The following is a 27,316-nucleotide window of genomic DNA, read 5'->3' on the forward strand; positions in this document are numbered from 1 at the left end:
GTTACAGCAGCGCTCCACTTCCTGGTAACAAAAACTGTCTTAGTTTCCTAGTGCTGCTGAAACAAAGTACCACAAACTATGGCATAAATCAACAGAAACTTATTGTTTTACAGTTTTGGAGTCTAGAAGTCTGAAATCAAGGCACTGGCAGGACAACGCTCACATTGAAGTCTTTAGGGAAGAATCTGTTCTAGGTCTCTTTCCAGCCTTTTGGCAGTAATCAGCAATCCTTGGCATTCTTTGGCTTGTGGCGTAATGCAATCTCTGTCCCTGTAATCACATGTTGTCTTCTCTCTGTGTGTCTGTGTTCAAATTTCTTTTCTTATAAAGATACCAGCCATAGTGGGTTAAGGACCCACTCTACTCCAGGATGACCTAATTTTAACTTAACTAATCCATTTGCAATGGTTCTATTTCAATATAAGGTCACAGTCACAATTTGGGGGACACAATTCAACCCATCACAACTGGTTAATAAATTTCTCTAAGCAGAATGCTTTATATTTAACACAAATCAAAAAACATTTACTATATGCCTATCCTGTAATGGAAAAGGTATCATGGGTGTGAAATCAAAATGATTACTAAGAAGGAATCCCAATTTTCAGAGGCTAATAATCTTCATGGAGACCAGTTTTATTTAGTTAAGTGCCTGTTAAAATACATTTTTTATTCACTGTGTCCATCATTTCCTTTTACAACCCCCTTTGTAACATGCTATAAGAAATTAATCTTTGAATCATTTTAATATAGAAGTGCAAGGAATTTCTCTATCAATTCAGCTAAAACTCATTCTGTGGCTAAAGCCTTCAAAAAGAGAAGAGTAAAACAGATGTCCTGTAATCAATTTTTAAAAAAGAGTAAATAGCTTTTGGGCAGGTGTCATAGGTTCATGTGTCAAGTTGGCCAAGTGGTGCTACCTGTTTGTCTGGTTGGGCAAGTTCTGGTCTGTCTGTTGCAATGAGGACATTTCATAGAATTAGAGCATGGATCATCCACAGCTGATTCCATTTGTAATCAGCCAAGGGGAGTGTCTTTTGCAATGAGTGATGCTCAATCTAATCACTGGAAGCCTTTGAAGAAGGATTCAGAAGAGACAGGCTCTCTTCCTGCTTCAGCTGGTGAGCCTCTCCTGTGGAGTTCGTCCAGACCCTCCATCAGAATTGTCGGCTTCACAGCCTGCCCTGCGGATTTTGGACTCTGCATTCCCACGGTCATGTGAGACACTTTTATAAGTTTTATATTTGCGAGTGTTGCCTGTTGATTCTGTTTCTCTAGAGAACCCTAACTAATACATCTTGGTACCAGGAGTGGCTCTTAAGAAACAGAATCTTAAAAATGAGTTTTTATGAATGGTTTTCTACTCTGACTGGACTCAAAGGCACTAAGGACTCTGATTCCCATAATCAGAATGACAGTCCCAATCCATGGAGTGAGTTGGCAAAAGAGATAGTCCAAATATCACCCTTCAGTTCTCCTAATGCTTCACTTGTACGAAGCCAGGCTCTGGGGGATAATGTTTTTGACACCTTTACAGAGTTTTGTGGAAATAAGAAGTTTAGAGATGTTGGCTGGTTGTTGTTAGATACACTAGCTACATTAAGGAGTGAACGGGTTGGGCTTAAGGCTTCAAATGAGAAGCCTAAGCATTGTCTGACAGACGTAGACGTTTCTATGAGTATCCTGAAGGAAAATCTTATTTCCGTAGCTGTAGACTTGAGATCTCTGAAAATCAGACTCAGAATCTTATTGTTAGAGTAGCAACTTTACAACGTAAACTGAAATCTCAATGTTGCATGGTGTCTGCCATTAAAGTGAGGGCACTGATTGGAAAGGAGTGAGACCCTGAAAAATGGGATGTAGGAGCCAAGGGTTAAAACAAGACCTGCAGAATTTGTTGGGAGCAGCTGGTGTTAAAATGGCAGCAAGAAATTGAGGAGACAGTTATTTGCTTAATGGAAAACAGTATGGGAGAAAGAGAATGTTTGTATTGTCTTAGCCCCAGGTTCTTTGTGGTCATCTTAAGTAAGCACTCTGTATTCTTACCAGGTGCATGTGTACTCTTTGTCATGTGAACCCTGCAGTATATAAGCAGGAACCAGTTAAGAATAAAGTTGTCTGATGTCTCTGGTCTGTTATCGCTGAGCTTCAGACCCCCTGAACCCGTCTGTCTTTCATTCTTTCTTTCTCATCATTCCTTAATATCCTTAGAGCTCTGTTTCATAGGAAGCAACAATGGGATGGTGACATACGGATTGATAATGATGTTGGGGGTGAGGCTGAAACCCTAGATCATGCTGAGTCTTCTCTAGATAACCCTGTAATAGTTTGCCCTGAGGATACAGCCATCCCACCTCCAGCCTGCCTTGAGGAGTTGGCTACCCAACCTCCTCCTGAAGGGATTAGCTCTAGTGATTAATCCTGTTTCACCAGATGAAACTTCAAATGAGGCCCTGAAGCAAATGGCTTGGAAGATATCTCTAATTCTTTTCATGACCCGCCCCCCCCCCCCCCATTTCTTCCAGACCTATAACTAGACTAAAGTCCCAACAGGCCCCTAAAGGTGAGGTACAAAGTATCACACATGAGGAGGTATGTTATACTCCAAAAGAACCTTGTGAGTTTTCCAGTTTATATAGACAGAAACCAGGGAAATATGTGTGGCAATGGATTTTAAGGGTGTGGGATAATGGTGGGAGGAATATAGGGCTGGATCAGACTGAATTTAGTGATATGGGCTCACTAAGCAGAGATTCTGCATTCAGTGTTATAGCTCGAGGAGTTAGAAAAGGTATTAACAGTTTGTTTGGATGGTTGGTTGAAACATGGATCAAAAGGTGGCTGACATTACCTGAGGTTGAAATGCCAGAACTGCCCTGGTATAATGTAGATGAGGGGATCCACAGGCTTAGAGAGATTGGAAAGTTATGAGTGGATTTATCATGCAAAGCCTGTTCTTAGACCCCAGGAATGTCTGGAGGATGCACCATTCACCAGAACAGTGAGATATAAATTTGTGAGACTAGCACCAATATCCCTGAAGAGCTCTGTAGTTGCACTTCTCTGTAGGTCAGATATTACTGTAGGAACTGCTGTCACTGAGCTGGAATCCTTAAACACAATGGAGATGATGGGATCCTGAGTTGGCAGAAGCCAGGTGGCAGTGCTTAATCACCAAAGACAGGGTAGATGTGGCTATTATAATAGACAGCAAACTCAAAGCAGGTGTCAAAATTATATAGCATGCAGAGATTTGTGGTATTGGCTAGTAAATCACGGGGTACCTAGAAATACAATAGAAGGGCAGTCTACTAAATTCTTGTTCGAGCTGTACAAACAAAAGAGTTCTAGGTCAAGTGAACAGAAGTCTAACCTGAATTACAAAAACACAAGTCACGGCCCCTTAATCAATTTCCAGACTTGAGACAGTTTACAGACCCAGAGCCCCTTGAATGAAGGGGAGGCCAGGTCCCTATGGGAGAGAACCCTGTTACACTGCCACAAATTTATACTGTTAATCTTCCTCCAAGCCTTCCCCAAGGTCCTAATGGCCTTTTATCAGGGTAACTGTGCACTGGGGAAAAGGAAATGATCAGATATTTTGGGGATTCTTATACACTGATTCAGAACTGACATTTATTGCAGGGACTCAATACGTCACTCTGGTCCACCAGTCAGAGTGGGGGCTTATGAAGGCCAGGTGATCAATGGAGTTTTAGCTCAGGTCCATCTCACAGTGGGTCCAGTGGGCCCCCGGACCCATTCTGCAGTTATTTTCCCAGTTCCAGAATGTATAACTGGTATAGACATACTGAGCAACTGGCAGAATCCCCACACTGGCTCTCTAACTTGTGCAGTGAGGGCTATTATGGTGGGAAGGCCAAGTGGAAGCCACTAGAACTGCCCCTACATAGCAAAATAGTAAATCAGAAGCAATACCGGATTCCTGGAGGGATTGCAGAGATTACTGCCACTCTTAAGGACTTGAAGGATGCAGGGGTGGTGATTCCCACCACATCCCCATTCAACTCTCCTATTTGGCCTGTGCAGAAAACAGATGGGTCTTGGAGGATGACAGTGGATTACTGTAAGCTCAACCAGGTGGTTAACTCCAATGACAGCTGCTGTTCCAGATGTGATATCATTGCTTGAGCAAATCAATACATCCCCTGGTAACTGGTATGCAGCTATTGATCTGGCAAATGCTTTTTTCTCAATAGCTATTAGTGAGGACCACTAGAAACAGTTTGCTTTCAGCTGGCAAGGTCAGCAATATACTTTCACTGTCCTACCTCAGAACAGTATATCAACTCTCCAGCCCTGTGTCATAATCTTGTCCGCAGGGACCTTGATCATTTCTCTCTCCCACAAGACATCACACTGGTCCATTATATTGATGATATCATGTTGATTGGACCTAGTGAGCAAGAAGTAGCAACTACTCTAGACTTACTGGTAAGGCATTGGCGTGTCAAAGGATGGGAGAAAAATTCAACAAAAATACAGGGGCCTTCCACCTCAGTGAAATTTCTAGGTGTCCAGTGGTGTGGGGCATGTCAAGATATTCCTTCTAAGGTGAAGGGTAAGTTGCTGCATCTGGCCCTTCCTACAACTAAAAAAGAGGCACAATGCCTAGTTGATCTCTCTGGATTTTGGTGACAACATACTCCTCATTTGGGTGTGCTACTCTGGCCCATTTATCGAGTGACTAGAAAAGCTGCTAATTTTGAGTGGGGACGTGAACAAGAGGAGGCTCTGTGACAGGTCCAGGCTGCTGTACAAGCTGCTCTGCCACTTGGGCTGTACGATCCAGTAGATCCAAGGGTGCTGGAATTGTCAGTGGCAAATAGAGATGCTGTCTGGAGCCTTTGGCAGGCCCCTATAGGAGAATCACAACACAGACCCTTAGGATTTTGGAGCAAAGCCTTACCATCTGCTGTAGATAACTACTCTCCTTTCGAGAAACAGCTTCTGGCCTACTACTGGGTCTTAGTAGAGATTGAATGCTTAACCATGGGCCACCAAGTTACCGTGAGACCTGAGTTGCCTATCATGAGCTGGGTGCTGTTGAACCTACCAAGCCATAAAGTTGGGCACACGCAGCAGCACTCTACTGTAAAATGGAAATGGTATATATGAGATAGAGCCAGAGCAGGTCCTGAAGGCACAAGTAAGTTACATGAAGAAGTGGCCCAAATGCCCATGGTCTCCACTACTGCCACATTACCTTCTCTTTCCCAGGCCAGAGCTAAGGCCTCTTGGGGAGTTCCTTATAGCGAACTGAATAAGAGAAAACTCAGGCCTGGTTTGCAGATGTTTCAGCATGATATGCAGGTAGCACCCAAAAGTGGACAGCTGCAGCACTACAACCCCTTTCTGGGGTGTCCTTGAAGGACAGTGGTGAGGGGAAACCCTCCCAGTGGGCATAACTTCGAGCAGTGCACCTGGTTGTTCATTTTGCTTGGAAGGAAAACTGGCCAGAGGTGCATTTGTATAGTGACTCATGGGTTGTTGCTAATGGTTTGGCTGGATGGTCAGGGACTTGGAAAGACCAAAATTGGAAAATTGGTGACAAAGAGGTCTGGGGAAGAAGTATGTGGATAGACCTTTCTGAGTGGGCTAAAACCATGAACATATCTGTGTCCCATGTGAATACCCACCAGAGGGTGACTTCAGCAAAGGAAGGTTTTAATAATCAAGTGGATAAGATGAGCTGTTCTGTGGATACCAGTCAGCCTGTTTCCCCAGCAACTGCTGTCAATGCCCAGTAGGCTCATGAACAAAGTGGCCATGGTGGTAGGGATGGAGATAAGGCATGGGCTCAGCAACATGGACTTCCACTCACCAAAGCTGACTTGGCTACAGCCACTGCTGAGTGCCCAATCTGCCAGCAGCAGAGATCTACATTCAGCCCTTGATATGGCACCATTCCCCGAGTTGACCAGTCAGCTACATGGTGACAGGTCGATTACACTGGACCACTCCCTTCATGGAAGGGGCAGCGGTTTGTTGTAACTGGAATAGACACATTCTCTGGATATGGGTTTGCTTTCCCTGCACACAATGCTTCTGCCCAAACTACCATCCGTGGGCTTACAGAATGCCTTATCCGTCATGGTATTCCACATAGCATTGCTTCTGATCAAGGAACACACTTCACAGCAAATGAAGTGCAGGAATGGGCACATGCTCATGGAATTCTCTGGTCTTACCATGTTCCCCATCATCCAGAAGCAGCTGGAGTGATAGAACGGTGGAATGGCCTTTTGAAAACTCAATTACAGTGCAACTAGGTGGCAATACCTTGAAAGGCAGGGGTAATGTTCTCCAGGAAGCTGTATATGCTCTGAATCAGTGTCCGTTGTATGGTGCTGTTTCTCTCATAGCCAGGATCCATGGGTCCAGGAACCAAGGGATGGAAATAGGAGTGGCACCACTTACTATTACCCCTAGTGATCCACTAGGAAAGTTTTTGCTTCCTGTCCCTGTGACCCTGAGCTCTGCTGGTCTATAGGTTTTAGTTCCAAAAGGGTGAGTGCTTCCACCAGGAGAAACAACAATAATTTCATTGAACTGGAATCTAAGACTGCCACCTGGTCACTTTGGGCTACTCATGCCCCTGGATCAACAAGCCAAGAAGGGGATTGCATTATTGTCTGGGGTGACTGACCGTGACTATCAGGGGAAAATAGGACTATAACTATACAATGGAGGTAAAGAAGAGTTTTCTTGGAATATAGGAGATCTATTAGGGAGTCTTTTAGTACTGCCATGCCCTGTGATTAAAATCAATGGAAAACTGCAACAACCCAATCCAGACAGGACTACCAATGGCTCTGAAATTTCAGGAATGAAGGTTTGAGTCACTGCACCAGGCAAAGAACCATGGCCAGCTGAAGTGCTTGCTGAGGGTAAAGGGAACATGGAATGGGTAGTGGAAGAAGGCAGAAGGTAGTGATAAATATGAACTCCTACTATGTGATCAGTTACAGAAACAAGGACTGTGATTTTTTGTCCCTGTTATACTATTTAAGTTGTAACATATCAAGTTTAAGAATGAATATTACCCAAGGACTTGCACCCTATTCTGGAGAGAGTTAATGTGTTTCCAGTTATATGCAGGACAGTTGAGTATTGTTAGGTGAAGGAAAAAAATGTGTATTTTAATGTTTTTTTATTTAGAAATTAGGTATGGTTTAAGGTGATGTGTATAGCTGCCAAGTTGACAAGGGGTGGACTGTCATGGTCAGGTTCATGTGTCAACTTGGCCAAGTGGTGGATACCTGTTTGTCTGGTTGGGCAAGTGCTGGCCTGTCTGTTGCAATGAGGACATTTCATAGAATTAGATCATGATCACATTAGCTGCATCCACAAATGATTCCATTTGTAATCAGCCAAGGGGAGTGTCTTCTGCAATGCGTGATGCTCAGTCTAATCACTGAAACCCTTTTAAGGATGATTCAGAATAGACAGGTTCTCTTTCTCCTTCGGCTATCAAGCCTCTCTTGTGGAGTTCATCCAGACCCTCCATTGGAATTGTTGGCTTCACAGCCTGCCCTGTGGATTTTGGACTCTGTGTTCCTGCAGTCACATGAGACACTTTTATAAATTTTATATTTGTGAGTGTTCCCTGTTGATTCTGACTCTCTAGAGAACCCTAACTAATACAGTGGGCCATGGTGGCTCGCTCAGCAGTTCGATTCCCAGTGCCGGCCCATGTAAAAAAAAAAAAGTAAACAGCTTTTTATTGCTGAAGAATTTTTTTAAAAAGATCACTGAATGACTATTCAGGAAGTTAGAGTATATTCACTGTGAAAAACATAATGTTATGTTTTTAACAGATAATTATGTTTAACAGATAATGTTGTGTTATCTCCCTCAAGAGAAGTCTAAAGAGAATAGATGTAATAGGAGATGGGTGTTTGTTTTCATTTCTTAAGAGATTAACAGGTGCTTATTTTACTGTATGGCATGAAACATGTCACACTCTCTCTAAGAGACATTTTGCCTTAAGAAAGATTTTAATAGTTTCCAAATAAGATCAGTTACATTACAGAAAGAGAATCAAGAACAACAGAAGAACAAGGGATACAGGGTGATTCTGGTTATGCAGAATCTTTTTTTCTTCACCTGCCGTCTAATATACTGTCTATGGTAAACTATTAAGCAAAAGCTCTTCAAAAACATAAGACAATTATATGTAGTGGAAAGAAAATTAAACTGGGGGCAAGACCAATTGGCCTCTATTTTTAGCTCTGCCATGAACTGACTACATAATGTCAAGTATGTCACTTAACTCTGAGCCTCAGTATTTTCATGTATAAATTAGACCAGAACTGTCCAACATAAATACCATGAGTGCCACATGTGTAACTTAAAAATTTTTAGTAGATACATTAATAAAGTAAAAAAAAAAAATTTTTTTTAATTTAATTCATTATACCTAAAATGTAATCATTTCAACATGTAATCAATATAAAAATTACTAACAATGAGATATTTTACATTCTTTTTTTTGGGTATTAAGTCTTCAAAATTTGGTGTGTATTTTACACCTATAGCATTTCAAATTGGACTAACCACAATTCAGGTGCTCAATAGCCATATGTGGCTTAGTGGAAATTGCCTAATAAGATGATATGTGACTAGTTCACATTTTCATTGAAATAATTTGTTCAGACCTAAAGTTTAGGACTAAGATTACACGTAAATTGTACTGGCTGTTATAAAGATTATATTTTATACTTAGAGAAAAGAATAATTTAAGATCAAATCAGAGTATAAAAAGGATATGTAAAACTCAAAAAGTTATTTAGACATATAATATACCCTCTCGAGAAAAAGATTTAATTACATTATTACAGTACCTTGGATCTTTTTCTGTGTAAAAACGTTCATTACGTTTGTTATCACCAAAAGTGGCACGATATACATCATGACAGCGAAGATTTCTCTGGAAGGTATAGAATAAAACATCTTCGTCTTCTTCATCCTTTACCCATTCTGTAAGGAAATAGTTGAAGAATTATACATAGCCACTTTCTTACAGAGTAAAAAATTTTAAAAAAGGCACAGCAATTGTATTTCTGAGTGCAATAAGAAATGAGAGGTATATTTACCTGGAAATTTAAGTAAGACAGATTTACCTGTAATTAACCTGTATTATGTATAGGCTACAGAGCTTTTGAGAGAATAAAAGACTACATTTTCAGTTCTAAGTTTTTAAATGGTTATCAATTTTGTGGACATCAAGTTTCCAAAAAAAAAAAAGAGCTGAATGTACAATATTTAAGAAAGACTTTCATAAAGTCAAATTTGGTTTTAGGAAATGAATTATGTTTAAATCTACAGAAATACTTGATTACTTTTTCTCATGTCTAAATCTTTTCAATTTATCTTCAAGCCACTGATATCTCAGACCACCAAAAACACTATTATGCTGGTACTTTCTTGATCTCATTAGAAGCTGTCAAGGGAAGTTTTCACACATTTACATCATGACTGCCACCTGGCTGACAGTGACTGTAGAACATCAATGTATAATATGCATCCTGATTTTAGAGAGATTAAAACATACAAAAGGTATGTCTCAGAACCAATTAAATAGGGTATAATTTCAATTCATTGATAAAGTATTTAGTTAAACAATGAGGAAAATGATGGCAAAACTGAAATGGGAGGATAAAGCATGAACATCTATACCACTAAGCAATAAATGTTAAAATTAAAGTTGGTCCTATTATTAAAAATTTCACAACGTCCACTCATGAATAAATTTAGTTTGGCATGTTCCTAAGTTCCTTGATAGCATCTTTGAGCAATGTGCTGTAATAGCTCTGTAAGATAACTTGAAGTTAAAAACAAACCCAAGCTTAACATGTTAAAAGTTAAACTTAAAAATTTTAAATGTGAAGCTATAATTTACATGCAAAACATTTATTCTAAGTAATAAGAGAAATTAGCAAAGAATTGACTCTGATAGTAATATTTTTTTAATGTGAACATTATTTAAAAGTTAGCCCACTTGAATATATAATTAAAAGGAAAGACTCCTGAATAAGATGCACATGGAAACCGTGTAAGATGTGGATCAGGCCATTCGCCTTCTAATTCATGCATAGGGATAAGTAAATATGTTTCAGAAAGTGTGGGCAATTCTTCTACTATTTTTCTTTTCAACAGAGAAGACTGTTTCGGTTGGTAACTTACCAAAACTGGACACATTTGGGAAGGAAGCTTCCACTACAGGCTGATCGGTGAGTTTCACAATTACACAGGTAGACGCTTCAGAATCCTCGGTTCTTATCTTGGCAGCCACATATTTTTCATCTGGGGCAACTCTGATGCAATCAATGAAGGGCTGGTCTAATTTAAGTTCCTCCAAGTTGAATAAAACTTCATAATTATCATTGTCTGCTACATACATAAAGAAAAAAATGAAAGCAATAATTCCACAAGATGTTCTTTAAAATTAGCATTCCTCTTATGTAAGAGACCAGATTTTGACTTCTTTTAGCAATGATGGCAGCTTGATTTGTACATTAACCAGCACCAGTTATTTAATAATGTCCTATGCTATTCAACATTATTCTGTGCATTAACTTATGGGATATTGTTTGATATAACTATAGTCTAGTATTTATAAATGTTTATAAATGATATAGAACTTGAAAGTAAGAAAATATAAATGAAACTGAATACTATGGGTAAAGTGCCTAGTAGAGTATCTGAGACATAGTGGATGCTTAAGAAATGCTGATTCCCACCTCCATTCTCCCTACCACAGCTTTTGTGTGCAGTTGTTAATTATATATATCTTAAGCAAACGCAGATATTAAAAACTACTCATTTAAAAACAAAGAAAATTTGGAAATCCTTTAAAAAATATTTTCTATATCTTTGAAAAATTGCTATTATATTTCCAATAAAAATGTGAAATCTGTAAAATCAGAGGATGTTAAAAAGTAAAATTGTGGTATACCTTCTTCATCTTTTGAACGAACCAAGCAGCACCCTTCTTGGTAATAAACAAAACCACCATGTTTAACCTAATAATGAAAATAAATAAATGGTTCATTTGATAATTGATTTAACATAATTTAATTTAAATATAACATAAATTGTCTGACTAAAGGAGAAATGAGATCTCTTAAAAAAAAGCAGATCTGTTGAAGTATATATATGAACACATGAAATATAAAATGATGACTTTTACAACATAGCTATTTTCATTCAACTACGTATGCAACTTTCATTTATAAACTGTGGTTTTGTTTTGCAATCTTATTGAAAAAGTTTTTACATGTATGTTATTTGAGTTTCAACTGAATATTTATGACCGTGTTAACCACAAAATATTTAAACAAATAACCGATTTTCATGGCATTATGCTAAAGTGAATTTCCTTTTATAAAATAATATGCAGAAGGAGCAATCAAAAGCTTTTCAAATAATAAAGAAATATGAATTCATTTCATTTGAACTTCCCTTTGGAATTATTAAAAAAATTTTTATCAGAATTGGTTGTTTCTGAAATCCAGAATTAATATATTACACTTGGAAATTAATCTTAGTTTTGATCTTTATAATTTATTCTAAGATCACACACTACTTATTTTCTGTGCTTTAAATTTTTCAACATATTTTAATATCAGGTTTGTTTTTTTCTATCCTACCTCTGCATTGATGATTTCGTATTCTTCTTGTGGCTGTGTTTCTAATTTTGTTCTCACTTTTTCAAATGCATCCATGTTTTCTGAAAGTGATTTTTTGTTTTCTTGTTTAATAGGCAGAAGATCCTAGAAAAAGTTTTATTGGTATGATCAAAATATTTCAAATTATGGAATAAACCATTGCTTGTTCATTTCCTTTTCATACAAGTACTACAATTTTGTCTATATCTAAAGGTACTAAGAAACATTATGTATTTCACTGATTTTGAATGTTCTTTCCCAAGCTTATCCACAAAATGATCTCTTCTTTTTCATGATGTAAACAAAGAAGACAGGGTACTTGATGGTTATTTTGTCATTTTACATAGATGAGTCATTAAGATACAGAAGTACTAAGAAGCTCTGGAGAATATTCAGAAATTTATGAAAGGTTTATACAGAACTAAGCAGGAGAAGCATGGTACAAGGATAACTCAGTGGCAGAATTCTTGCCTGCCACGCGAAAGACTTGGGTTCGATTCCCAGAGCCTGCACATGCCAAAAACAAAAACAAAACAAAAACACCAAAACTAAGCAGGAAAAGAAATCCTATGAATGTTACTATTTAATGGTCAGGGGTGAGACATAGAGAAAAGGAAAATTAAATGTCTAGTGAGATTTTTTAAGAATAAAATACCTCTAAAAAGAAGGGAAATGTCGAAGGAGGAAGTGGACATTATCTTTATTAATACATGTTATTATTTTACACACAGCAAGAGTTTTCAGAAATTTGTGCTACTTTACATGCTCAATATTAAAATTTTCTTCTCTTATTGGGATAAGTAGTCCCAAAATGGAACTGAAAAGGTGAATTAATGCCTTATAAAACAGAGCTTCCTTTCCATTTTCTTTAAGGAAAAACAAATGTATTTACCTTATAAAAGGAAGAATAAATAAAAATAATAGAAAATGAATGAATGAGTAGAATATCTAAAAAGGTTAGAGCCTTAGGTGGCCTCCAGTAAGCATATAAATACCATATGAATCATTAAAATTTTAATAAGGCAAAATTTCATTTGTCAAATTGAAAAAAAGTGTTCAATAATTCAATACTCCATTGGTTTGCCTTTCAAGCAAAAAAATTCTAGCCAGGATTTTCAATTTTGGCTTTCTGCCAAAGATGACAACTGTATAATAATTTGTGCCAGCGGGGGAACTAAGTCTTACGCTTCCAACAGCTGCTAAATATTTACTGCACAAGTGTGCCCATGTTACTCCAACTAACACTGTAGAGAATGTAAGTTATAAATATAGTTTATATCACAAAGAGTTTATAATCTAAAATTAAACATAAGAATAAAATAGAAATATCACCCAAACAAATTAAATGGAAAAACAAATATTTTTGCAAAGCTTTTTCAAAATTTTGAGACTTTTTAGAATACTTTATGATTTGGCTTAGATTCAAATTAACAGCAATGGCTGTTACAGTAGTCTTGCTCATTCAGCATCTACTTCAAACATATAATTTTTTTGAGTAATTATTTGAGTTCAAATTCCAACCCCAAATTTTAGAGGCTCATGTTTATTTTTTTACTCACACTTTAGTACTGCTACAAAATTTAGGGTTGCTCTATAGAGGGGTGGGGCAAAACATCTACATCAGTAATTGCCTATTATTACACAAAACTACAATGTTCTAGTCTACCAAAGCTGCCAGAATGCAACAACCAGAGATGGATTGGCTTTTAATAAAAGGGGATTAACTTAGTTAAAAACGTTTAGTTCTTCAGAGGAAAGGCAGCTAACTTTCAACTGAGGTTCTTTCTTACATGGGAAGGCACAGGGTGATCTCTGCTGGCCTTCTCTCCAGGCCTCTGGGTTCCAACAACTTTCCCCAGCGTGATTCCTTTCTGCATCTCCAAAGGCCTGGGCTGAGCTTCAAGTGCTGAGATGAGGTATGCTGAGCTGCTTGGGCTGTGCTACATTGAGCTCTCTCATTTAAGCACCAGCCAATTAAATCAAACATCAGTCATTGTAGCAGGCATGCCTCCTAGCCGACTGCAGATTCAATCAGCAACAGATGAGCTTCACATGCCATTGGCTCATGTCCACAGCAAAAGAACTAGGCACCTTCACCTGGCCAAACTGACACCTGAACCTAACTACCACAGAGAATAAAAACTCTATCCTGAAATTATAATATGGCAATAGAAATTGCCCATTCCTTTCCAGATACTGACTTCTCTCTTCTGTAGTCACCACTGAACTTTTGAAACAGAGTCAGGATAGCTATTAAAATATCTCTCTCTAAACCTTCTTAACCAAAAGGGGGAAAAGTGAAATGAAACAAAGTGTCAATGGCTGAGAGATTCCAAACAGAGTCCAGAGGTTGTCCTGGAGGTTATTCTTACGCATTAAGCAGATATCATCTTGTTATTCAAGATGTAATGGAGAGGCTGGAGGGAACTGCCTGAAAATGCAGAGCTGTGTTCCAGTAGCCATGTTTCTCGAAAATGATTGAATAATGATAAAGCTGTCACAATGTGACTGTGTGATTGTGAAAACCTTATCTCTGATGCTCCTTTTCTCTACCTTGTCAAGAAATGAGTAGAACATATGGAATAAAAATAAATAATAGGGGGAACAAATGTTAAAATAAATTTAGTTTGAAACGCTAGTGACAAATGAAAGTGAGGGGTAAAGGGTATGGTATGTATAATCTTTTTTTTTCTGTTATTGTTTTATTTCTTTTTCTGTTGTCTTTTTATTTCTTTTTCTGAATTGATGCAAATGTTCTAAGAAATGATGAATATGCAACTATGTGATGATATCGAGAATTACTGAATATATATGTAGAACAGAAAAAAAAATCTCTCTCTGCTATCCTGCAGCTCCTAGTACATTCTAGGTCAAGGAACTAGATCTGTCACTTTTAAATACCCACTCATACTGACAGCCATGGCCAAAGGCAACACAGTCTGGATCCAATACTTGTTCTCTTAAATTTACTTTATATTCGCAATGAATTTTTTAATTGAGGTCACCTGAAACAAAAAAATCTTTCAAGCAATAGGACTTTGACTGCCCTGATGAAATGAAAGCAGAATTCAAGAGTTTGATAAATAATTCCCCAAAAGGAATTATTCCCTGGGAAACAGATTTCACATAATACTCGTAAAGTACCTCAACAACATCCACAGGGTATTTCAAACTTTCGTTTCAATCCTGGCTAGCATTATCATTAGAGTACACATCTAAATCCATCCATTTTAGCTAAGCATCTTAATACTTTAACAGTTTACTTGTTTCAAGGACATATATACTACTTAATGAAGGTGTGGTGAGGATGGCTTTAACTTTAATCTGATTTAAAGTCACATGCACAACACCATTACATTAGTGGAAAAACTGAAGCACTGTTTCTCATTTTTCAAGTGACCTACTACAAAACCATTTTAACATGAAAGCTGTTCTAAAGTAGAAGGATAAAAATGGAATATGTAAACTTCATTATGGCAAAAGTACTGAACTCTAAAGATAGAAAAATGGTGAAGTAGAAAGACACTGGACAGCCTTTCAGTCAAGATAGTGCCATTAATAAACGGCTAGTTCCAAGTCTGAGTCAAGGAGAGTACAAGATAGGCTTGGGACACCTTACGCCACAAAGCAAGGATAGATTAATGAAAAATGTAAAAGGGACAATGTAAAGGGGTTCCTTTGGGAACACATTTGTCCCACATTTGTGATAATTGAGCTTCAAAAAGAATGAGTGTAATGGACTATAATACACTGAAAAACATAAACATTTACAAGTAATAATTATAAAACAAGCAAAAAACCCCAAACCAAAATAAAAAGAGGAAATGAAAAAAAAAAAAAGAAAAAAATTCTTTTTACAGAATGCCTGCTAGTTAAAGCAGAAAAGCAAAACAGAATTAGAAAGTCACCATTTAGTAACTTTCAGTGAATAGCTGATTTGAGTAAAGATCATCAATGGTTACATTTAGGTGAAAGAACACTGGGTAATGCAATATTTGCACAGTAACAAAGTATCACATTACATGTGTGCAGAAGGAATAATGTCCCTTTAATAACGGAAAGAACTAGCAGTTATCATCTTACCCAAAATTATCAAACTTAGCATCACTAATAAGGTACAAGCTGACATTATTTGTCTCCCAATACAAAGTAATAGAAGCATTTCAACTTAAGAAGTGAGACAAACTAAGAGTAAATCTAAAGGAAGTACAAGAAAGGAAGTAAATTAATTTGTTCCTATGAAATATATAACAAAGAAACTAAAGAGAGAATCAATATGATAAAGAATCTGGCTCTTTGAAAAACATACTTAAAAAGGCAAGCAAATGTATAGTAAGATGATTAAAAAAAAGAAAGGACATGAATATTAGCAGTGAAAAAGGTGGCATAATTATAGATATCATAAAGATTTAAAAATTACAATAGATCTCACAAGCAGTGTGGACAACCAAAGCTATAGGCTGAGCCCCCAGTCTTGGGGTTTGTTCATATGAAACTTAACCCTACAAAGGACAGGTCAAATCTACTTAAAATTAGGCCTAAGAGATACCCCCAAGAGAACCTCTTTTGTTGCTCATATCTGGTCTCTCTCTCCAGTCAACACAACAAGCGAACTCACCACCCTCCCCCGTGTCTACGTGGGACATGACTCCCAGGCGTGCGGACCTTCCTGGCAACATGGGACAGAAATCCTAGAATGAGCTGAGACTCGGCATCAAGGGATTGAGAAAAAAACCTAGAATAAGATGAGACTCAGCACCAAGGGATTGAGAAAACCTTCTTCACCAAAAGGGGAAGAGTGAAATGAGACAAAGTGTCAATGGCTGAGAGATTCCAAGCAGAGTCCAGAGGTTATCCTGGAGGTTATTCTTATGCATTAAGTTGATATCACCTTGTTATTCAAGATGTCATGGAGAGGCTGGAGGGAACTGTCTGAAAATGTAGAGCTGTGTTCCTGTAGCTATGTTTCTTGATGATGATTGAATAATGATACAGCTTTCACAAAGTGACTGTGTGATTGTGAAGACCTTCTGATGCTCCTTTTATCTACCTTGTCAACAGATGATAGAACATATGGAATAAAAATAAATAATAGGGGGAACAAATGTTAAAATAAATTTAGCTTGAAATGCTAGTGATCAATGGAAGGGAGGGGTAAGGGGTATGGTATATATAATTTTTTTTCTGTTTTCGTTTTATTTCTTTTTATGAATAGATGCAAATGTTTCAAGAAATGATTATGATGATGAATATGCAACCATGTGATGATATTGTGAATTACTGATTATATATGTAGAACAGAATGATCAAATAGGAATATTTGCATTTGCTTTGTGTTTTTTGGTATTTAAAAAAAAAAAGAAAAAAAAGAAACGAAAAGTAAAAAAAAAATTACAATAGAGTCTTTAGGACAATACATTTTAAAATATAGATGAAATGGATGATTTTGCAGAAAAAAAGTCACCAAATTGACTTAAGAAACAGAAAAGCTGGATAAATCAGTAACTATTCAAGAAACTCAACTGGAATTGTCTCCCCTTTTTCAGAGAGCCACCAAGCCCTGATGCTTTCAAAGGTGGCTTTCTGTATTTTCAAGGAACACAAAATCTTTTCATATGCAAACTATTTAAAAAGAAAAGAAAACTATTCAACTAATTTTATCAACTATCACAACTTTTAGCACCAAAACTGGACAATGACAATATATTTTACTTAAAAATATGGATATAAAAAATCTTAAAATAAAATGTGATAAATCAATGAATTTCGAAAAAGCTAAAGCGAGAACAACAATAATCTACTGTGACCAGTAGGATTTATCCTAAGGATGAAAGGACTGTGCAACAACAGGAGAAAAATTCATCAATATAATCTAACAAAGATGAAGGAGATTAATGTTACAGAAAAAAAAAAGAAAGAAAAAGAATAGAAATGCAGGGAAGAAAAACAATAGAAAATAATCAACTTACTTTTTTGTGATAAAAACTTAAATTAGGAACAGAAGAGACTTCCTCGATATGATAAATGGTTTTTGTATCGTCTTACACAAGGGACAAATTAAATCTGTAACTGACATAACTGAATTGTATTCATATTAGTACGCAACATATTTGGTATCTGAGAACATTTAACAGGTTTAAACATTTTAAAATTATATTCATTTAAAATATCTAGTTATATTTGCTGTTAATTTATTGTTATTCATGCCACTGTTACAAGAAGGAAAGCAATTAATATATATATGAAGCTTTTTTTTTTAAAAAAGAAGAATAAAAATTAGAAAGGAAAGTTGCCCTTATTTAGATGATATGACTACACTGAAATCAAGGATATTCAAACAACTTATAAATTCCACAGCATTCATTTTATACCAGTAGAAAATATATAGAAAATCAGATTTCATTCAAAGAGTAACAAAAACTCTAAGATAGCCAGGTATATATAACAAAAGATAAGCAATATCTTGAAGGAGAAAAATATAATACTTAATTGAAGAACACTGAAAATGTAATGAAAGGATGTATACATTCTATGTGTGTGTGTAAATATAGCATGCACTGGATTAAAAAGACTCAATATTTTTAAAAAGGTTATTTCTCCAAATAGCCTATAGACTCAAATATATTACAGGGTTTTATAGCATTTGACAGGATGATTCTCAAATTTATACTGAAGAGCAAGGTCAAAGAATAGTTAAAACAATATGGATGAAAACTCAGGAAGACTCATGCATACATAGAAATATGTACTATAGAGAAGTAGCATGAAGAAGGAAAGATCAGTCAATAAATTGTGCTGGGACAAGTGATTATTCACAATGAAGAAAAATAAAATTAGAACTCTATTTCACATCACAAAAATAAATTCCAAGTGGAATAAAGTCTCACATGTGAATTTTGACTAAACATAACAACATACAAACACGAACATTCTTAACATACGAACATTCCATTCTTGGTACATAATCAATGACTCACAATATCATCACATAGTTGTATATTCATCACCATGATAATTTCTTAGAACATTTGCATCACTCCAGAAAAAGAAATAAAAAGAAAAAAGAAAAAACTCATAATACTATACCCCATACCCCCCCTCATTGACTGTTTTGGAACAGTTTTAAATAGGGAAGGGACATGATCATTTACATTTTAAGATCACTCTTTTCTTTTGTATGGAAAGTGAGTCAGAAGGGAACAAGAGAACAAGCAAGAAGCCTGGCTAGGAGGTTTTACCAGTAGTCTAGAAAGAACTGACAGTAGTCCAGTTGTGAGTGATGACTATGGAGATGGAGAAATGGGGACAGATACAATATATATTTTGGAGGTCAATGAATTATTTCCTAATGCATGATATACACACCACTGGTAGTACATGCAATTTTGGGTATATGAACATTTTATTAGAAAGACTATATCTCACACAGAAAATATGGTTTACTGAATATTAATACTTAGGATGAGACAAGTTTGAGTATAATAAAATAATTATGCAAATAACAGCCTATGTGGTATAGCAACAAGGCAAAAATCATAAGGCTAGTTTGGGATACACTGTTAATGGATGCAATGGCAGGAAAAAGGAACAGGAATGTTTTAGTTTCCTAGGCTGCTAAATGCAATTACCATGAAATGGTTTGGTTTGAACAATGGGAATTTATTTGCTTATGGTTAGAGTTTGGGAAAATGTACAACTCAAGGCATCATCAAAGCAATGTTTTCTTCTTGAAGACCACTGCTCTTCTGCCACACACATAGTAGCATCTGCTGCTCCTTCCCTTCTCTTCCTGGTTTCATTGATTTCAGTTTTGCTTCCATGGTTTTCTTTCTCTCTCTTCATATTTATTCTATTTATAAAAGACTCCAACAAGAGAATTAAGACCATCCTAAATGAGGTGGGTTACACTTAATTGAAGTACCCTTGTCAAAAAATCTTACTCAAACATATGGATTAAAAATAAATAAATAATAGGGGGAACAAATGTTAAAATAAATTTAGTAGATTGAAATGCTAGTGATCAATGAAAGGGAGTGATAGGGGTATAGAAAAAATAGGGGAAACAAAGGCTAAAATATATGGGGTAGATGGAAATACTAGCAATCAATGAGAGGGAGAAGTCAGGGGTATGGTATGTATGAGTTTTCTTCTTTTTTCTTTTTCCGAATTGATGCAAATGTTCTAAGAAATGATCACAGTGGTGAATATACAACTGTGATGATACTGTTGAGTTACTGATTATATACCAAGATTGGAATGATCATATGGTAAGGATAAGGATGTTCGTGTTTGTATGTTGTTATGTTTAAAAAAAAAAATCTTACTCACAATGGGTCCACACCCCCAGAAATGGCTTAACTTTAAGAACATGTCTTTTTGGGGTACACACAGCTTTGAACCATCACTTTCTACCTTCTGAACTCCCAAAAGATATGTTCTTTCCATATACAGAAATATTCATTCCATTACAATAATTCAAAAGCCTTAATTCATTTCAGTAACAATACTAAGTACAAATTATCATCAAAATCTATAATAGGTGTGGTTTGTCCTGGGGCAACATTCCCCTCAATCTATGGACCTGTGAAACAAGTTATGTGCTTCCGGTATGCAAAGGGGGTACAGGCATAGAATAAACATTCCCATCACTATAGGGAAAAACTAGAATCAAATAGGGGTCACAGATCCCAAACAACTCCAAAACTCTGCAGGGCATAGATGTCAAGGTCTGAGAATCATCTATCGAAGAATGTTTAGTCCTGTGGCAGCCCCAACCTTTCCAAGTGCTTGCACAAAGGCAATGTTCTCCCCAAACACTGGTGTGAAGAGTCCATCCCCTTTTAAGCATCAGGATGGCAACCAGCTCTCCTGGAAAGCTGGGGCACAGGTTCCATATTCATCCAGCACTGGGGTCGTGGCCAAACTCTCCTGCAACTCTCTAGGCATCTGAGAAAACTGAGATGGATAGCACTCTTCCTGGGCAATGGGGAGGAATTCCTGCCCTCTCCAAGTGCTGGAGCAAACTCAACCTTTCCACACATGTGGGTGGGCTTATTTTCTTGGTCCGAGAATATATCTTCAGTTCAGACCTTAACTTCCATGATCCTACCTTTGAAGTAATTTTTTCTTTCAATCTGTCCCTTTTAGTCTAGGCTGGGAGTGGCTCCATTCATACAGCTCTTGCAAAAAACTAATCAGTCTTATATCTAGTACAAAGGGGTGAAAACCAACAGAAGGTAAGATTTCCACAGATTCTTTCTGGATAATTACATCTCCAATCCTTACTTGCACTGAAATGGCTGACTGGATAAAAGTTCAGTCAAGCCTTCACATGGAGGGTTCAGTTAAACCCTCACATGGAGCACTAATGTCTTGAGACTCACTTTCTATAAGCTCAAAATTTTGCAGATCATTACTTCCTAGTTTCTTTGTATGTAGGAGATCAGCTCTCAGCTTTTTTCTTTCCTCCAACATTTTACTATAAGTGGCAAAGAGAAACCAAGCTGTACTTCCCTCACTTAATTTGGAAATCTCAGCTAAATATCCAAGTTCGTCACTCTCAAGTTCTGCCTTTCATGTGGCACTAGAAGTCAATTTTGCCAAGATCGCTACCATGATAAAACAAGGGTCACCTTTCTTCCAGTACTCTATGACACATTCATCATTTTTCTAAGGCCTCATTGTAAGTGCCTTCAGGATCATTTCTATCAACAGTTTCTTCAAAACAATGTAGGCCTTTTCTATCAAGTGCCTAATAATTCTTCCTGAGTCTACTTTATTACCCAATTCCAAAGCTATTTCCACATTTTTGGTATTTGCATTAGCAGCACCCGCCACCTGGTACCAAAATCTATCTTTGTTTCATAGGCTGCTACAAGTAGATACCATGAAATGGTTTGGCTTGAATGATGGGAATTTATTTGCTTACAGTAAGAATCTGGGAAAATGTTCAAATCAAGGTATCACGAAGGTGATGCTTTCTTCTTGAACACTGGCTGCCAATGATCCTTGGATTCACATGGCAAGGCACATGGCAGTATCTGCTGCTCTCTCTCTTCTCTTCCGGGTTTTGGTGATTTCAGCTTCTTGCTTCTGTGGCTTTCTTTTCCTCTCTCTCTCTATTCTTTTGTTTATAAAGGACACCAGCAGGAGGATTAAGACTTATTCTGAATGAGGTGGGTCACACCTTAACTGAAGTAGGCTCCTCAAAGTCCTACTTACAAGAGGTCCACACCCACAGGAGTGGGTTCACTTTAAGAACATGACTTTATGGGGTACAGACAGCTTCAAATCATCACAAGGAAGAATAAAAAATGATTTCCTGTGCTCTAGCTTGAACAACTGAGAATACAACAATGAGTTAAAGAAAAGTTGAGTTGGGGGTTGGCAGGGCGGTGCTGGTGTATAAACTTCAATTTTGGAGTTTGAGAAGGCAGTGATATTAATAACTGGAAATTGTTAAGTAGCAGCAGAATATTGAGTCTGTAGCTCATAGGAGGGTCTAAGGCTAAAGATAATAATTGGTAGTGTGCTGGTTCAAAGCTGTTAGGTATCCCAGAAAAGGCCATGTTCTTTTTTTTTTTTAATTTTTATTAATAAAACCAATCAAACATCCTTAACATCCTGTATGAACATTCCACACTTGGTGTGCAATCAATGGCTCATAATATCATTACAAAGTTGTATATTCATCACCATGATCATTTCTCAGAATATCTACATCACTCCAGAAAAAGAAATAAAAAGAAAAAAGAACAAACTCATACATAGCATACCCTTTACTGTTCCTCTCATTGACCCAATTTATTTCCCTCCACCCGATTTATTTTAACATTTGTTCTCCCTATTATTTATTTATTTTTAATCCATATTTTTTACTCTTCTGTCCATACCATACATAAAAGGAGCATCAGAACAAGGTTTTCACAATCACACAGTCACTTTGCGAAAGCTATATCGTTATATAATCATCTTCAAGAAACATGGCTACTGGAACACAGCTCAACAGTTGCAGGCACGTCCCTCTAGTCTCTCTAAAACCTTAGTTTAAGGTCAATACACCTTAAACTAAAAAGGGGTTATCTATATAATGCATAAGAATAACCTCCAGGATAACCTCTCAACTCTATTTGAAATCTCTCAGCCACTGACACTTTGTCTCATTTCTCCCTTTCCCCTTTTAGTAGAGAAGGTTTTCTCAATCCATTGATGCTGAGTCCCAGCTAAGGCCATGTTCTTTTACTCCATCCCTGTGGGTGCAGACCTTTTGGTCAGGTTATTTCAACTGAGATGTGGCACAGCCCATTCAAGGTGGGCTTAATCCTTTTACTGGAGTCCTTTGTGAGAGGAAAAAAGAAAAGGCCCAGAGAGAGAGTTTGGAGAGAAAAGGCCCAGAGAAGCAAGCAAGAACCCATAGAAACCAAAAGGGTCACTGAAGCCAGAAGGTGAAAGCAACAAAATCCTGGAGAGAAGAACCGGAAGCTAGCCATGTACCTTCCCACATGACAGAGGTGTCCCAGATGCCAGCAGTCTTTCTTCGGAGATGGTATCTTCCTGTTGATGTCTTAATTTGGTCATTTCCATGGCCTCTGAATTGTAACTTGTAAGCTAATAAATCCCCATTGTTAAAAGCCAGGCCATTTCTGGTATATTGTATTTTGGCAGCTTTAGCAAACTGAAACAATTGGTATGGTACTTAAATCCATGGGAAAGATAAAATTACTTACAGAGAAATTAAAGAGAAAAGGACCAGGGTAAGTCCTGAGAAACTTCAACATTTAGAGGTCATATAGAAAAGCTAGCAAAGGAGACAGAGAGGTCAGTAAGGTAGGAGGCGAAGAAAACATAGTAGACTCAAGAAGCTAAAAAAAGAAGAGCATTATAAGGAGGAAATGTTAAGTGTGTCAAAACTGCAGAGAGAACCTTAGGAAGAGGAAAGAGAAGTGTCCATTGGGTTGAAGTGTGTGACACGGACAGAGGTTTCTATGACGGGTGGAAGCCAGACTCAAGCAGATTAAAGAGTAAATGGAATGTGATGAAATAACAAAATAACAAAGAAATGTGCCTATAAGGCAGTCCCATATTATGGAATATTACCAAAGAAAGCCCATCCATCTCTGGTATGTTGCATTCTTGAGTAAACTAAAACACTGGCCTTCTTGAATTTTCCTTTCAGTTTTCCCTTCTTTCCTTCTTTTCTGACAATGCTTGGAACTATTAGTGATAACTAGTGATTCTAACAAATCACTGCCAGTTTAGGGAATGTTTATCTACCAACCCATTGAACTACTCCAGTAACTGCACACTTTGTAATTGTAGAAAAAGGCAACTGTCACATGTTTAACCAAAGAACTTAGTCTCCTCTCTTTTCTTTTTATATCTAGTTCAAATTATCAGGGTCAAAGATTTTAGGAATTATTTTTGTAGGGAGAGCAGAGCAGGATGCTGTGGAAGAGCAAAACACACCCTAATAAAGAAATGTGGCATTTGGTTCAATGCTAGATTTTGAATATCACTAGCTGGCAGATGAATGTAATGGACTAAGTTCATCTCATCACCTGGCTAATATAAAATGGGAAGCTAAGATGGACTTGTCAATAAGAACTTAAGAATTAAATGAATTGTTTGGTCTGAGCCAACAACATTTGATCACCAAATGTTTCACCAAATGTTTCCAATTTTTAAATTCAAGTCCACCGTCAGTGGCGGGCTGAAAATGTCAGAATTATCTGATAAATTTAAAAAATAAAACAGGCCTCAACCATAGAGATTCTGATCCAGAGATCTGTGGTGGAATCCAGAGATTTGCTCTTCTACAAAGCTCTCCAGGATTTCTGATAAATACAGCTAGATGGTGGAAGTTGGTACTAGAGTCTCACATTTATATAAGATAATTGGTTGTTAAAGTAACAAGGTAAAGAATCATGAACTCTTAATACTCTGAGGACTTTCAGAGTGCACCACATTGAAATTCCCTATTTTTTTCACCGAGAAAAATCAGAGTCGGGATTAGTTCACAGTCACACCAGTCAAGATTTCCTGCCTTCCAGCATTTCTACTGTAATAGTCTGCCTTTTCTCATTCTTTAATTAACTTATATAAATAGGTCTGTAAGTACATATATTTTAATTTGCCTAAAAGCACTAACTACTTTTTCTATTTTTTGTATCTCTAAGAGTGGTTAGAATCATAAGATGGAACTCAGTGGATGCTTGCTAAAAGGAAGACCTGCATCCACAGGTCTCTTCATAGCTACAGTGTTATCTTTATAAAGCTTCTCTAGGTCCCAGTATTCATAAAGGCTAGAAACCACAGCTTTTAGATCATATTTCTCACAGAGGAAATGAAAGCAGGACCACTTTATCAGGTAAAAAAATTATTAAAAGAGCTATTTTTCTTGGAGTCACGAGTCAAGTTAAAGTTTTTAGGAAGTGGGAAATGATGAAAGAGAATCAAAAAGTTGCTTCAGGAACAAATGGAGGGAAAAAATAGTCAACCTCCTGTTTAGAGCGCATGCTAGCTTCACAGCTGTTACCCTGAGGGTAATTACTGCTTACTATTTATAAACTAGGATTAAGATAAGAGTCCAAGATGATAAGATGTTCTAACACAATGCAAAAGAAAATAAACTCGAAGTCTAAAATTTAGTCCAATGGGCAATATTGAAAATTTTATCTTTCTAAAGCAGAATAAAGTTGCACAAAACAAAAAAGGCAAAGATGAAATAAAGAATTTCTAAGTTAGTCAGATAAAGTGTTAAACTAATCCAAGACAGTTTAAAAAGGAAAATAATTTGAGACTAAAATGTACTGAGAAAAAGTCTAGGGATTAATAGATAAAAGATTAAAAGAAAAAAAAGTAACAAATAAGTCTGAGCTAAAAGAAATGTAAAACAAATAAAAACTAGAAAAACTGCATTAAATTTAAAAACTAATTTAAAAATTTTTTAAATTAAATTTAATTTAAAAGTTTTTAAAAAAAGGAAGGCAAAAAAGACTTAAAAATTATTTTTCAACCAAACAAGACCCGATATGAAAATATTAAAATTATAAAATGTTAAAACAGCACAAAAATACCATCGTCAAATATAATTTAAAGAACAAAGGGAACATAAGCAAAACATAGGGGAGATATATCAAAAGCATGCAGCATGAATTGATAGTCTTATCTCAAGTAAGTAAGAAGATGACTTTATCATTTATCATCCTAACCAGGACACTTTTGAGAGGAAAGGGGACACTGTTTATACACAGGGACAACAGGTGTGGATTGGGACTGCCCCAGGCAAACTAAGATATGGTCATTCTACATGTAAAGGCAACAGGGTCCTCACAGGTACAGCCATGCCCACAGCTTGGGGTCTGGCATAAGTACTATACTCTGAGTGTCTTCCTGAAGGATCCAAGTGATAAAAAATGCAAGTGCTTTTTCCATTTGTTTACAGAGAATAACACACAATTACATGGCTTTTACTGAAGTTTACTAATTTGGGATTCATAAAACAATTAGCATATTATTAGATTAATTAAGGGCTAAAATCTGGTATTTTAAGAATTTTAGAGAGCTGAATTACACTTTGAAATGCACTGGGCACACTAACGAATTCCTAAGGTGAATCAATTTTTATAAATCTACATTTTAATATGTTACATTAGTGCTATACAGATTATATCTGTATTTCTTTTACACGTATATTGGATTATGAAAATTGCAACTAAAAATTAAAAATATCAAACTAAAATAACAGAAAATTAGTAACACTATTATCTTATGCATCATTTTTTTAAACTAAAATTACTCTTAATGGCCTACAAACAGGTTAACTTAAAAGTTCATACCTTACAGGAGAAGGTCCGACTTGGGATGTTTCTTGCTAACTCTGATATCTTGTATTTATTCTGCAGACACTTGGTTAGACGGTATTTTCTCAACTTTATTCTATTGTAATAATGAGCAGCGATGTTACAGTGATTCAAATGCTGTTTCTGCATGCATTTCCCAAGGTAAGGAATACTAAACTTCAGAGTGTGGAGAAATAATTTGGTCTTCTGCTGCATTTTACCAAAATCCCTGGTTTATGCTCCCTTTGGGGCTCTCAGCACATGAATGATTTCACAGGTATGATAGACAGCAGAGGGTTCTCAGCATCTAAGATTGGCAGTTCTCATCCCTCCCCTTGAGGGCCAAGCACCTCTTAGGTTATGAGTAACTGCAGACAGCTGATAACTTAGGTGAAAACTTGTATAAATGAAAGTTTCATTCAAATCATATGTCTTGGCAGATGTGACTTAAGTATCTCATCTGTAAAGTGAATCCTATTGGGTTCAAACTATGCAGCAGCACTGATTCTGGTACACATAGGGCAAACTAAAACAAACAAACAAACAAAAAAAACAAAATAAAAATCTGCAAAGAAGAACACAGACTTAATGGGATATCTCAGGAACTCGCAAGGCTTTAAAAGACAAAATGGCTTTGCTCTTAATAATTCTGAACATATCTTTGGAATGCAAATGCAGGATGAATTGGAAAAAGCCTCATTACTTAACAAGGTGCGGTGGGGGTAGGAGATTAATATTTGTTGAGTGCTTGCCAAGTGCCAAATACTCTAATTTAGACTTCAA

At 36.7% G+C, this 27,316-nt stretch overlaps 1 protein-coding gene and 1 long non-coding RNA gene across 6 annotated transcripts in view; one reads left to right on the forward strand and one right to left on the reverse strand.

The window, feature by feature from the left end:
• The window catches only part of PREPL (prolyl endopeptidase like), a 75,156-nt gene that overhangs the window by 46,296 nt on the left and 1,544 nt on the right, over window positions 1–27,316 (reverse strand). Inside the window, exons 2-6 of one of the 4 annotated variants that reach the window (XM_077134118.1) lie at window positions 26,531–27,059; window positions 11,676–11,798; window positions 10,982–11,048; window positions 10,210–10,413; window positions 8,868–9,003 (exon numbers count right to left, since the gene is read on the reverse strand). In XM_077134118.1, the coding sequence (XP_076990233.1) occupies window positions 8,868–9,003; window positions 10,210–10,413; window positions 10,982–11,048; window positions 11,676–11,798; window positions 26,531–26,749 (749 nt within the window). In that variant the 5' untranslated portion in view covers window positions 26,750–27,059. Of the gene's footprint in view, window positions 1–8,867; window positions 9,004–10,209; window positions 10,417–10,981; window positions 11,049–11,675; window positions 11,799–26,530; window positions 27,060–27,316 lie in introns of all 4 variants that reach the window. The other 3 variants (XM_077134117.1, XM_077134119.1, XM_077134120.1) reach the window with 3 other exon arrangements.
• LOC143660769 (uncharacterized) lies at window positions 1,047–26,617 on the forward strand. 2 transcript variants are annotated; one of them, XR_013164244.1, is made up of 3 exons: window positions 1,047–1,218; window positions 10,183–10,256; window positions 26,597–26,617. It is a non-coding gene; the product is annotated as an uncharacterized LOC143660769 (long non-coding RNA). The 2 variants fall into 2 exon arrangements; XR_013164243.1 differs by lacking the exon at window positions 26,597–26,617 and adding an exon at window positions 16,290–16,999 and having other exon boundaries at window positions 1,048–1,218.

The sequence above is a fragment of the Tamandua tetradactyla genome, chromosome 17 (genome assembly GCF_023851605.1).
Source record: "Tamandua tetradactyla isolate mTamTet1 chromosome 17, mTamTet1.pri, whole genome shotgun sequence".
Taxonomy (NCBI): domain Eukaryota; kingdom Metazoa; phylum Chordata; class Mammalia; order Pilosa; family Myrmecophagidae; genus Tamandua; species Tamandua tetradactyla.